General features: G+C 32.5%; 2 protein-coding genes across 2 annotated transcripts; both read right to left on the minus strand.

Moving 5' to 3' along the window:
* Positions 1-316: 316 nt before the first annotated feature.
* LOC103855174 (probable arabinosyltransferase ARAD1) lies at positions 317-2592 on the minus strand. Its single transcript, XM_009132132.3, has 3 exons — positions 1660-2592; positions 1139-1429; positions 317-997 (listed from the first exon to the last, which is right to left on the minus strand). Exons 1-3 carry the CDS (start codon positions 2353-2355, stop codon positions 479-481), a joined length of 1506 nt encoding a protein of 501 aa, XP_009130380.1. The 5' UTR covers positions 2356-2592; the 3' UTR covers positions 317-478.
* A 1830-nt stretch (positions 2593-4422) lies between these two features.
* On the minus strand, positions 4423-9025 carry LOC103855175 (WUSCHEL-related homeobox 11-like). Its single transcript, XM_009132133.2, has 4 exons — positions 8556-9025; positions 8273-8458; positions 7576-7751; positions 4423-6144 (listed from the first exon to the last, which is right to left on the minus strand). Exons 1-4 carry the CDS (start codon positions 8974-8976, stop codon positions 6127-6129), a joined length of 801 nt encoding a protein of 266 aa, XP_009130381.1. The 5' UTR covers positions 8977-9025; the 3' UTR covers positions 4423-6126.
* Positions 9026-12705: the final 3680 nt, after the last annotated feature.

The following is a 12705-nucleotide window of genomic DNA, read 5'->3' on the forward strand; positions in this document are numbered from 1 at the left end:
AGCCATAAACTTATGTGACTTCACTTCTATTATATGAATGAGTGAGAAAGAGAAGACTAGGGCAACATGGTCTCTGATTTTCTATACATCACACAATCTTTGAAAAAACAATGTTTAGTCTCATGAAATTTGTATCTCCCAAGCTCCGTGTCAGCTCTAACCACATGGCCTTCCCATAACCTGTAAAGGCTTAGGCCTGTAAAATTACCGCAATGGGAAGTCGAAACTTTGGGATGAAAAAAAGACTGTCTTCTTTTATATCTTCAAAAAGATTGTAAGCCAAACGATATACCTAGTTATGTAATAACTAATGCACAAAGATGTAACTTATGTCACAAGCTAGATCTAAACAAGAACGAGTTGCTTAGCGAAACTGATTTTGATCTTGAGCAACATGAGAAGATTTTAGAATGGTAAAAGATAGTGTACCAATGGTGCTAGGTTGAACTGAAACTATATTAATAATTATATTTCTACACTAAATCAAAAAAGGCCTTGTAAACCTCTGAAACCTATGAACCTTCATCTTCACCAATGGAGCTTTCCTCGCCACAGCTTTCCAAATCATCTGAACTCCATAATCTCCATCATCATCCTTAGCCGGAAAACGCAAATCAAAGTACCTCTCAACCTCCTTCAACCTTCCCCACATCTTGTTCCACTCTTCTCTCCCAATACTCCTCACAAGACCCAACAAAAACCCTTTCTTCAAAGCATCTGATGCTCGGACAAAGATGCAGAACTCGTTGTAGTTGAGAACATCCTCGTAAGGTAACTCAATGTCATCGCTGATGATAACCGGAATACAATGACTAGCTATGGCGTCAAAGAGACGGTTAGAAGACGGAGTATCTCCGGCGATGTTGAGACAGAACTTAGATGATCTCATTCCTACTCCCGCTTTGCTTATGCCGTGGTTTTGTACACTTCCAAAGGAGAAGTGAACGTCTTTTTCTTCTTTCAGAAGGTAATATAACTCTTGTCTCACGAATCCACCCTACAAGATTGTTACTTAGGGTTAGTCTAGGTTTTGAATAGATAGTACTTGTCTAGCAAGCAAGCTCTCACAGCTTTATTTTTACTTAGGGTTAGTCTAGGTTTTGAATAAATATTACTTGTGTAGCAAGCAAGCACTCACAGCTTTACGGTAGATGGCACCTTGAAAGTAGAGTAAGACCGGACGCGAATCAAAGCCTGACGTGTCATTAACGTACGATGGGACAAGGTGTTTGTATGGAGCTACGATGTCTTTATCAACATTAGCCACACGTGGCGAGTATCTACCGAAGTCAGCGACCACAAACATAGCTGGATATAGCTTATGTCTCGCCGTGGACATGCTATTAGGATGGTGCGCCATTATTACATGATCCTTCCCTCCTGAGATCTTCCACTCCTTTTGTGCCGTCACGAACTTCACCAACTTGTCCTGTCATAGTAAATATCTAAATAAGAAAAATAAACACAAAGGTTTGGTTCTAGGATTTGGAATCCGAGCTAGCGGAATGCACGGGGATATGAGTCGAGCTAAATTAGTTAAGAAACTTATTACTAGGGTAATTTTGTTCGAGTCGGGTTGTAATCGGATCTGTATTTCTGTTTTCGGGTTGAATTAATAAAATTTAATGTAAAAAAAGGTTTGGTTGTGAATGTAGTAACCTGTAGTTCTCTGTCTCGGCTCAGCTTCTGCTTTTGGGTAACCTTAGAGAATCTGTTGTAGCTCAATGAGGAGAAGAATGGCACGAAGACTACATCAGCTTCGGTATAGTTCTTTACACGTATCGCAGCACGAGAGGTTCTAGAGTCTTCTGGAAGCTCAGAGAACAAGAGATCCAATGTCAGCCAATACTCAACACTGTGCTGCAAGTTAAGCCCACCAGGATGGTGAGGAACATTGACTCTAACGTCAGGCCAAACGACGCCGTTTCTCTCAGGCTTCCAACCTAATAACCCAAAGTGAAACTCTGGACTCATATCATACATGTAGACTTTCAATGGTCTTGGAGAAGGAGGAGAAACCTTCTGGTTGCATGAGAGGGTTTGTACAACTTCCTCTGTTTTTGCTCCACTGTTTTTAGGATTTGGCAATTCGGCGTCGTTTTGTTGGGGAGACTTCTCTGAGTTCTTGATGATTATGAGAGGAGAATCAGTAGGTCCTGAGACTGAGATGTGATCAAGAACTCGGTTGGGGTTTGTGGAAGAAAGGATCAAGAACCAAGAGAGGACGGAGAGGATCGATATCAACAAGAAGATCATCGATATTCTGGTGATGAACATTCGGTGATACCGTGTGTTTGATCTCTCAACCATCTCTGGTAATCTAAAACAAGAGACTGGAGACACAGACTTCTTCATAGAAACTATCAAGGAGAAGAATCATATATCAAGAATCTGAAGAAAAAATAATAAGATGGAACAGATTCATAGAAGAAGAATAAAGATTTTGTAAATCCAAAACCCAGGAGAGAAAATCTCTGTTAAGAAGTGAGATTTGTTAGAGTGATGAGAAGTTTTTTTTTGTGAGGTAGATGAGAAACGATGAAAACGCCGAAGAGACAGTATACAACACGCTCTTTGTTTCTCTCTCCCTCGCTCGCTCGCTTGTGTAGGAAGGAACTGAGTCGTCGACGTTGATCTTTAGACGCGGGGCAATTAAAACCACACAATTTAATTGCCAACAAAATTATTCTATAGAAAATCATGTAATCTAATCCAATGAAGATATAAACTCCATTAAAATATGACGTTATTCAAAAAGATATAGTTTGGGACCAATCATTTTTAAAGAAATAAATTTTCAAAATAGTATAATATTTTTTTTTCAAATTTGCTTAAATTAGTATCAAATTTGTGGACAGTTAATGGTAGTCGTAATTTTAGTAAATGGTCAAAATGTTATTAGTGGTTTAGTTTGACTGAAGATAAAAACGTAATGATGGAATTTTTTTACCCAGAGTATATACTCACAAATTTCAAACTTTGTTTGGGTAAATTTTATATATGAACTTAAAATAGTATTAAAATATATTATTGCCTCCTCTGATTATCGTAGATAACGTAACGTTAGTGGTGGTTACTAATGAGTAATTAATCGTTAAATTGATATTTGACTCAAAATATATACTTATATAATCTGATGAAGAGTACACATATTAATTATGTAAATTAAATGGGCAAATCACACCGTCGGTTGGTCTGTCAAGGTTTACGTGGGGTGAAACCTGACAGCTCTTTCTGAAATTGATTTTTAACAATGTTGCGTGTGGCCTAATCAAATCGATATTAATTTCAAAACTTTAACTACTGAAAAAACTCTCACAATTAGCACAAAAATTTTGAGATCCGAAGACTTGGGAATCGTGGAAATTCTTCAACAAATACCTAAATATAAATATTAAACCGAACCTTGGATTGACAAAATCTAAACAACGATCTAATTTTGAATCAAATAAAATAGTTCTTTAATTGTATTCTTAAATATTTTGACACAAATAATGATTAGATGACTTGCCACGTTGATCCTAAATGAAGAACGAGCCAACATATACCGAAGCCTACAATAATTGGGCTACATTATTCTGGCCTAACATTAAAAGCCCAAATACGATATCTGACACTACAAAATTAACTTGGGTTACGTTACGTCTTGTTGTCATTGGGGTTTGATTTAGGTTTCATGTTTGTAAGCTTAGCATGAGTTCGTTTACGCTACTAGTATAACATGTACCTGAGTCGGATGTACCAGACTTTGAAAGAAGCAGAGAAACCTCATAGACTACACTGGAAAGATGCATACAAAACTTTAGGTTTGTGCAAGATTTATAAGATGCACCTATTATAAATAATAAATGGTTTGGGGGAGTTGAGAGTCCAGGGAAGTCGAAGAGGTCATGAGGTAGCCATAATGGTCACCGGAGACGGCGATGATAGGCATAGGGTATGTGGGAAGCTTCGAATGCAAAAGGTAGAGTCTCCTGAATATAATATAGTAGTAGTAGTAGACAAGAAAAAAGGGTCGGTAAAAGTAAGGTTTATTAATAATCCACATGGTAGCCAATAGGAAACTGTGAGTGAGTGAGTTTGAATAGATCCATATGGTAAGTCCCAGATACATATACTTTTGAGTTCGGAATTCAAGAATTAACCAAACATGCGTCTTCTACTCACTGGCTACAGTGGTCGGTCTTGTCGCCTAGTGGCTTTATTTTATTACATTATTCTCGTTATATGAATATTTTTGTATAAGGTTCAAAATCATTTTAAAAATAAAATTTATATTCAGTTTTCTACCCAATATAATATTTTTGTTGATCGTAAATTTCTAAAAATTATCTGATTATTAAAAATGTAAAATAATAAAATCGGAGGAAGTATATATTTTCTTTTTGAAAATAAGGAGGAAGTATATATTACAACGGAAAGTTAGTTTATAAAATTCTTCAGTTTGTAGAGTTTTGATTCTCGAATATGTATAGGTTTTGTCCTTTGAATTATTGAGTGAATATTCAGTACTTGTAAACTTTCACTTGATGTTTACAAGGTCAGATCTAATGGGCAGAATTTGGATTTACCAAAAAATATTTGTCTTCGCTATTGGTTATTAAGATCTTGCTTCGAGTTGTTAATTAAGGTTTGTGTTCCAGAGAGCAGGAATCGACAAGAATAGATTTTCTGACGAACCCCAGCTGTGTTATGCTCTTCCATTTTATTCTTTATATCTATTCAATCAAAACAAAAGTATACCAAATTATAATGTACGGACAATGCAATTTCTGAATTCCGTTTAAAATTAAATCACCAAGCGTTGTATTAATTCCTTTATGACCAAAGCTAATTTTATACCCATTTTGCATAGCCAATGTTCATTAGATATATGTGAGCCATCTTGTTTGTAAGATTTTTGATTTGTATCTTTTTATTTTATATGGTTATGTAGGTTGATATATATATGCATTTGAGCTAATTAATTATTTGTTTTGTAGACAATTTGTTATTATAGTTTTAACGTGTGGCTTACAGTATTATAGTTTCATAATAGTAACGAGATTTAGGACATATATAAGCAGGACCGTCTAATAGCATGTGCAAGTGGAGCGGTCGAACATGGTCCGGGTCTAAAAATAAAAAAAATATAAAAAAAATTCAAATAAATATGTAAATTTGATTTAAAATTTCAAATTTTAATGTATTTTTAAATTTGAGTTTATAATTAGAAGAGAATCCTCAAATATATATAGATAAAGCTATTAACTTTTAAAATTAGTTCATCACATTGTTAAATATATAATTACTATATTTTTTTTGAACATAGCCTTAATATAATATAATTTGAGACCGCACTAATATAAGATATAAGAATTAATAATTTTATACGAGACTGTATTATGGCTTAGAATTTGTATTATCAGCTTTTTGAGAAATTGTAATCCGTATTACTAGTTTCTAATTGTATTTGTTAAAGTATGGCGTATGATTTGATGTAAAATGTATCGTTTAGAGAGGTGCTTGATATGTATCAATAATGGGTATCGTTCACTGTAGAGATGCTTGAATCAGTTTTGAAATAAGGTGAACTATAAAATAAGGTGAACTAGCTGCGAACTTGTTGATAAACACACACAAAGGGTATAATTTATACCGTATAAATATCGACAACAAGTACACCGTACTTAACAAATGGTACTCTTATTTTAGTGATAGCTCAAGCTAAAGATCTACTTAATAGATGCAATCTTGTAGAACATTAATTTAATGTATTAACTGGAAAGTGTTCAACGCAACTAATAGACTTCGATTTTTTTTTCTAATTCCAATAAAATTCATTACTCTCTGCACACGAACTAGCTTGATGATCCCTAGACACAAAATTTATTGTAAAAGAATTACTTATTTTACATCTAAATCACTAAACTGATACAAAAACTAAATCTCTTCGTTTTAGAAGAGCTTTTGACTTCGTTTTTTTATTTAATTAGATGGCAAAACTAAGAGACAACAGAAGAAACTTTTATTACACGATAGATACATAAAGAAAAGGAAAAAAATGGATGGACCGCAGCCATATAGACTAAGGTAGAATAACAAGGCATCTGTTGAATCACCACATAACACAAGAGTAAAGGCAGTTCATGTCGGTCTTGGAACCTGTCGATAACAAATCGAAACAACAAATAACAAAAAAGAAGACGATCATTTAAAAAGGAAAATATAAAAGCAGATTAATTGATGTAAGATCTCTTTAGAATTCCAAGAAATTCGAATTATTTCAAGAGAGGAGAGAGAGAGATGAACCCTAATGCCGAATGGCTCACACTTAGATTTCTAAGAGGACCATGAGAAGATAGAGAGTGTGTGTGTGTGAGAGAATAGATTTCCCAGTGTCTCGTTTGCCAATGAACTCAATTAAATAATTAAAATCTATGCTGTTAACTAAAATGTACCCCAAGACAAGTAATTGTACTTTTAGAAAAAAACAACAAATTAATACTCTTTCCGTTTCATTTTATATATTAATTTAAAATTTTCACATAAATTAAAAAATCACTATTGCCCCTTATTAATATATTAGTTTATTTGATCATCTTAATTAATGTAATAAGACAACACAAATAATATTAAAAAATTATCAAATAAAAAAATTGAGAACGTAAAATACACTTAAAATAAAATAAATTTTAAACTCTAAACGACAAATAATACGAAATAGAAAAATAATAAAATTTGGATTTAGAAAAAGACTTAAAACAACAATATTTATTGGATATATGTTACTCAACTCACTACCAATCCATTTCAAGTGACAAATACATGAAAATTAACAATATATAGGATATTTAATTTCACAAACAGTTGTACACATAATTAAATATTAACTGTAGGCTTTCAATTCCTTTTTATTTAGTACTAAAATTAGTGAACATAACATTTGACATTATAACTGCTGAAACAAAAATAATAATAAAATTACTTGCTCAAACTAGTAACTTACTGAAACCACAGTTTATAAAAGTACTAACTAATTCTTATACATGGTATGCAAATATATCATCTCATGCTTTTCACTCAAATGTGAACAAAAGGTTCATTAATAAAAACTCATAGATTTTTTATTCAAATGTGAAAAACCTCGTCAAATCACAAATCTTCGGTTACATAAATTAAGTCTTAAGAACATATAATTTACTGTACAAACCGACACTCATCAAATAGCATTATATTTGTTTCTCTTACGAAAGAGTTTATATTATTTTATTATGATGATTAAAATATATTGTAGCAGACAATTTAAGACTTTAACCCCAATTGGGTTCCATCTCATTTCCTATTTTCAACATCAAAGTGAGGAGAGAGAGAGAGAGAGAGAGAGAGAGAGAGAGAGAGAGAGAGAGAGAGAGAGAGAGAGAGAGAGAGAGAGAGAGAGAGAGAGAGAGAGAGAGAGAGAGAGAGAGAGAGAGAGAGAGAGAGAGAGAGAGAGAGAGAGAGAGAGAGAGAGAGAGAGAGAGAGAGAGAGAGAGAGAGAGAGAGAGAGAGAGAGAGAGAGAGAGAGAGAGAGAGAGAGAGAGAGAGAGTTATTACCAGGAAATAAGCTTCACCATGTTGTAAGCTATGCATCAAAAACCCAAACTGATCAGTAGGAAGAGGAACACCTGAGGAATTCACCAAAACCAAATCTTCTCCAAACGTTACTTTCATATCAATACCTCCGCTCGTCACTTCTGTTGGAACTCCGTTTATAAACACCATTATAGACCCTGAATTTCAAAATATATCTAATAATATGTAAACATCAGCTTATTACCTTTCAAGCTCGAGATTAGGCAATATTGGACGAACAATTAACCTAATAGTCCAAGAAGTCAAGTTCTTTAGGTGAAACTCATCTGAAATTTGATCCACCCTCCCTTAAAAATTGCTTTTATAGTAAAATTATGAGATCTAGAGAGTTTTTTTTTTCTCTCTAGAAGAATAGAAAATAACTTCAGGTATATAAGAAAAAACAGACTATAGAACTTGCTCTCAGGTACAAAATGTTAGGTAGTATCGGAAATATAATTAACAAAGCTACTTATCAATTAAATTACCACATAAAAAATCGGTTATTTGGTTGAAACCCACCCAGAATTGTTTTTTTCCTACGTTTAAAACACCTTTTACAATTTTAAAATGTTACTTTAAGAGACTTTCTGGGGAAAGAAAGAGGGTTTAGAGGACAAAGCACTTCAGTTTACAAAGCAAAAAAAAAGAGGCATGCAAATTATTTATTTTTGTTTACCTTGTTGGTAGTGATAATTGGAGCTTTGTTCAGATGGGCACAAAATTGATTCGACATTTGAGCTATGATAGTTATAATGATGTTGATTAGCTCCATGGTAACCCATTTCACCAGACATTGTTAAGAGATTCTCCATGCCATTATTGCTATGATTATCACATCCAGCGCCATAAGAAGAAGAGCTAGCTGAAGAAGAAAAAGAAAAAGTGGAAGAGGAGCTTTAACAGGAAGGAGGAGAAGAAAGAAATCCAAAGAAAGAAGGAAGGAACTTGAAATGACCCACCAAATAAGTAATTAGAAGTGCTACAACCTCCAAACCCCAAATCACTTCCACTATGTTGTGGCAAGTTGTTGCTCACCATCATGGTCTGGTCACAAGTATTAGTGGTTGTGGTCGCTGCTGCAGCTGCAGCCTGGAGTTGCCGCTGCCTTCGGCGAGATCTTGACCGCCGGTTTTGAAACCAGTAGAAGACATTTGCATCTCCCACCTTGCCGAATTTCTCCAGCATCTTTCGTATCCTTACCGTCTCTTCTTTTGGAGGGTTAACCATACCACTGTTAAAGATCGACTCAAGTATGAGTATTTGTTCTGGTTTAGGTGACCATCGTGACCGAACTGGTTCGGTTGAGGTGGAACCGGAAGCGGAGGAAGAAGGTGAGTGGCTTTGGCCGGTTGTGCTATGTGGTGTTTGTCCTTGGTCCATTGCTTTCAAAAAATTTGAAATTGTTTAGTTGGTTCTTCTTTTTTTTCTGTTGCTTTTGGGTAATAAAAGAGAAGAAATGTTTTTGTATGTTTATGACTTTGTGAGGTGTTGACTAGAGTGTACGCCCATGAATTTATAGGAGGAGGATTTCTTAAATAATATATTGTTTCCTTGTTTATTAAGTTACATGTGGTTTATCATCTTTTTTAGAGGCTTTGTTAGAATATAATTTTTTTTTTGATAAGTAAAGATATAATTATTTTAACATATACTATGTTTTGTTATAACGTATAGGTGTAAAATACTATTAGACTATAAATGTCACGCGTACCTGGAGTGGAGATACACAAACTATGGAATTTGCTTTACAATGGAAGATATAGCAAATCATATTTGAGCATTGCCCAGTAGGGACAGTCATAGAATGTGTACAAAAGTTTACAGTACTCCTTATCCGTTTTGATTTGCCATTCATTAATTATATGCATGTTATTTTTGAGACAAAAAAATAATCATTCTGTTTATAATACATATTTTAAAATTTTCATACATATTAAATTTTAGTTATAAGTGTATATTCTGTGATTTTCTATTTCCCATAATTTTAAAATTTTAAACCATAAAAATTTAACAAAATTAATTATTCTTTTTAAAGTTTACAATTAATTATTATTATTTAATAAGATATATATTGAAAATACAAATATGTATATTTTCAAATAATTTTTTTTCTAAAACATGTATTTTTGTGAAACAGAAAAAGTAATAAATTTACGGTAATGATACCATTAAAAAGTTATCTATGGGTTATCCATATTAATCTGGTCTATCTATCTTATTAATCTAATCTCATTTTCAATATATTAAAATGTCCAATTTGCTCAAAATCTTATATAACAAACAAAAACAAAATTGCACTTGCAAACAATACGTTCAATCTAGTTATTTGAATGCAGTTGTGTCAGACGGGCTAGGCCGGTTCTGCTCAATCGGAATCCAGTTCCATGTGAAATTTAATAGTCGGTTGATGCAAGTCTTTAGTGATTTTATACTTTAATGTCGGCTAAGTCTGTCCCAAAATCAAAGGTTTGTTAACATAAATATGGCTTAACTACCACAAATATAATTGATTACATTTTCCCCTATCAGTGATAATTAAGGTAGTGACACATTAAAATGAATACCACGCTACATGATAAGTTTAAACTCTAAAGGGGGTGCAATAGTATTGAACTAATGGATTTCCGACACATCTCTCATCAATTATTATTTTGAAGTAGGAGAAAAATTAAATAAGAAGTTATGAAATGTATGGATTGTTGATTGCATAGAAGAGAGATATAAGCTCAAGATTGAAGGAGGAAATGCATAGAAAAGTGTTTAAAAAAGTTATGAAATGTTTGTGAGAAATATGGAGACACAAATTAATTGTACCGTCCACCCGAAAATAATTAATCGAGGATGCCCTCGGTTATGATTATCCCTCTTTCGGCTGTGTAAAATCATCAAAGAATAAATGTTAAACTAATATTCTTTGTTTTTGAAAAGCAATAATTAGGATAGCTTAGTGATCGGGTTCTATGAAAAATTATCCCGACATGTGTTCGTACAATGGTTTCTAGTCTAGTAAAAATACCATTCAATTATTAATAACGTCTCCTAAGAATCTACGTCGCAAAATTGAAATCTTCTGCTTCATTAGTAAAAATTGTTTGCATCCTGATAAAAGTATTGGAGTTTTAAATTTTTCTTAAATAACTTTGTAGATTTTTTTTTACCAAAAAAAAAACTTTGTAGATATTTTCTCAGCACCAATCACTTCCATATCGTTTACCTAGTTCACTAGTTTGTATTTCCTTCGTGAAGCAGGCTATTTTGGCGTCATGCAACAGAAACGTCTAAAAAGATATTTTTTGTCACTTCCGCGAAAGAAATCAATATGTTTTTCTTTGGCACTAAGATTTCAAAACTTCTTGGTTTTGAAGATGACTAAAATCTCTGTAGAGATAGTTTCCTAAAAAGGTTTAAAATGAATTTAAGTTTCCTAAAATGAATTTAAGTTACATTATAAGTAAGTCATAATACTGATTTTTTTCAAAAAAAAAAAGTCATAAATATGATATTTTTGTCAACTTGATAAAATTAAATATTGATAAATCAGTTGACATCATAGTCCTGATAATATTACTAAGAAAAAAAATGAAACTTTTATGATGATGGTATAATATTCTCTTACATTCATATAGCCTATAGCTTACGACATCTAAATTTATCTACATAAATATAGTGTTATATATTAACTGAACTTAAAAAAATAATTTAGTACTATATCAGAAACTAAAATATTCAATTTAGTACTATATCAGAAGATAGATGTCCTGCGTAAAAACTTTATAGCATCTTTATCAAAAGTATATCTATTGTATATAACCATTAAAATAAAAATAAAACAGAGAAAATATAACCTTTGAGAAAATCATGAGAGATTTTGAGATATTTGTATCTTTTATAATTTTTTTTTGTGTAACTTAAAACTTGATTATATCTTTTACATCAGAATATATTGATCTCAACTGATGGAAATGATTTGATTATGATTTTTTCTTTCAACTGATGTTTATAAATTGAATAATAAATAATTTTAAAACTGATCAATAAATTCAATAATACAAATTAACTATCGCTGAAAACAATGTTATAGTTTATATTTAATTTTAAAATACAATATATTTGGTAAATTTATCAATCATTTTTAGTTAGATCTTCGATATGGTACATATATCAGTGAATAATATATTTTTAATAAGCATAAAGATCCAACGCAAAAAAGAAAGAAAAAGTGTACTAATTAAGAACAGTACTGGTTCTAGGACGTAGTAAACATGTCATATATCATGGATCCATATTAAAATTAACTAAATTTAATGATAAAAAAAGTCTATATTTATGTTTATTTTTTACAATAAGGGTCTATAACTTAACTAATTATAATACATAAAAAGTTTGTCCAAGGGTCCAATATAGTTTTAAGCCGGGACTGATTAAGAAGAACAATCCAAACCGAAGGTGGAGAAGAAACAGTGCAAAAAAAATTCAAGAAGAAAAAAGAAACCGTGCGATATTTATTACGCATGACGTTAGAGAAACATGGCTTACAGTGGGTAAGCCACTCGATTTTATTTTTTACGCGCAACTCTCCTATAATTTCTACTGGGAACTCCATACTTTTAATTAGATTTGACAGTTAACATGAAACTGTGCTCTTCCTGTATTTATATTTTATTAAGGATATCCTGACATCCACCAAAGTTGACCGTCACTTCAGTCTACGTTATTGATCTATGTGTCAGTAGCATATTTCTGGTGATGCTAAAATTTTAATTCTTTAGCCGGGATTCGAACCCATATGATTTTACCATATTTGACTTCGTCTTCAAATTAATCGCCAATGGACCATAAACTCCGATACATATTATAAAATATATGTTTGATCACGGTTGATTGAAGGTATTGTAAACTGATAATAATTTGATGAGAAATAGATATTTACTCTCATATTTTTTTTTTTTTTTTGGAACATCATGGTTGAATGGTAAAGGTGGACTCCTTCTTTCAGGTTATAAGTTCGAATCCTGCCAGCCGGAGGAAACTACTTCCAATTGTCGTTGTGTCCTTTGCTTTCGTCTCTTTTGTAAATTTGGTACGCGAGCCTACCTGTGGGTTACGCAC

The sequence above is a fragment of the Brassica rapa genome, chromosome A05 (assembly GCF_000309985.2).
Source record: "Brassica rapa cultivar Chiifu-401-42 chromosome A05, CAAS_Brap_v3.01, whole genome shotgun sequence".
NCBI lineage: Eukaryota > Viridiplantae > Streptophyta > Magnoliopsida > Brassicales > Brassicaceae > Brassica > Brassica rapa.

Excerpts from the sequence above, each read along its gene's own strand:
- LOC103855174 (XM_009132132.3), bottom strand. The coding sequence starts at position 2,355 with ATGAAGAAGTCTGTGTCTCCAGTCTCTTGTTTTAGATTACCAGAGATG. Across the intron at positions 1,430-1,659 it reads GCCGAGACAGAGAACTACAG|GACAAGTTGGTGAAGTTCGT; the intron begins GTTACTACATTC and ends TTACTATGACAG. Across the intron at positions 998-1,138 it reads GTGCCATCTACCGTAAAGCT|GGTGGATTCGTGAGACAAGA; the intron begins GTGAGTGCTTGC and ends ACAATCTTGTAG.
- LOC103855175 (XM_009132133.2), bottom strand. The coding sequence starts at position 8,976 with ATGGACCAAGGACAAACACCACATAGCACAACCGGCCAAAGCCACTCA. Across the intron at positions 8,459-8,555 it reads CACTTCTAATTACTTATTTG|CTAGCTCTTCTTCTTATGGC; the intron begins GTGGGTCATTTC and ends TTTCTTCTTCAG. Across the intron at positions 7,752-8,272 it reads CAATTATCACTACCAACAAG|GGTCTATAATGGTGTTTATA; the intron begins GTAAACAAAAAT and ends TTTGAAATTCAG.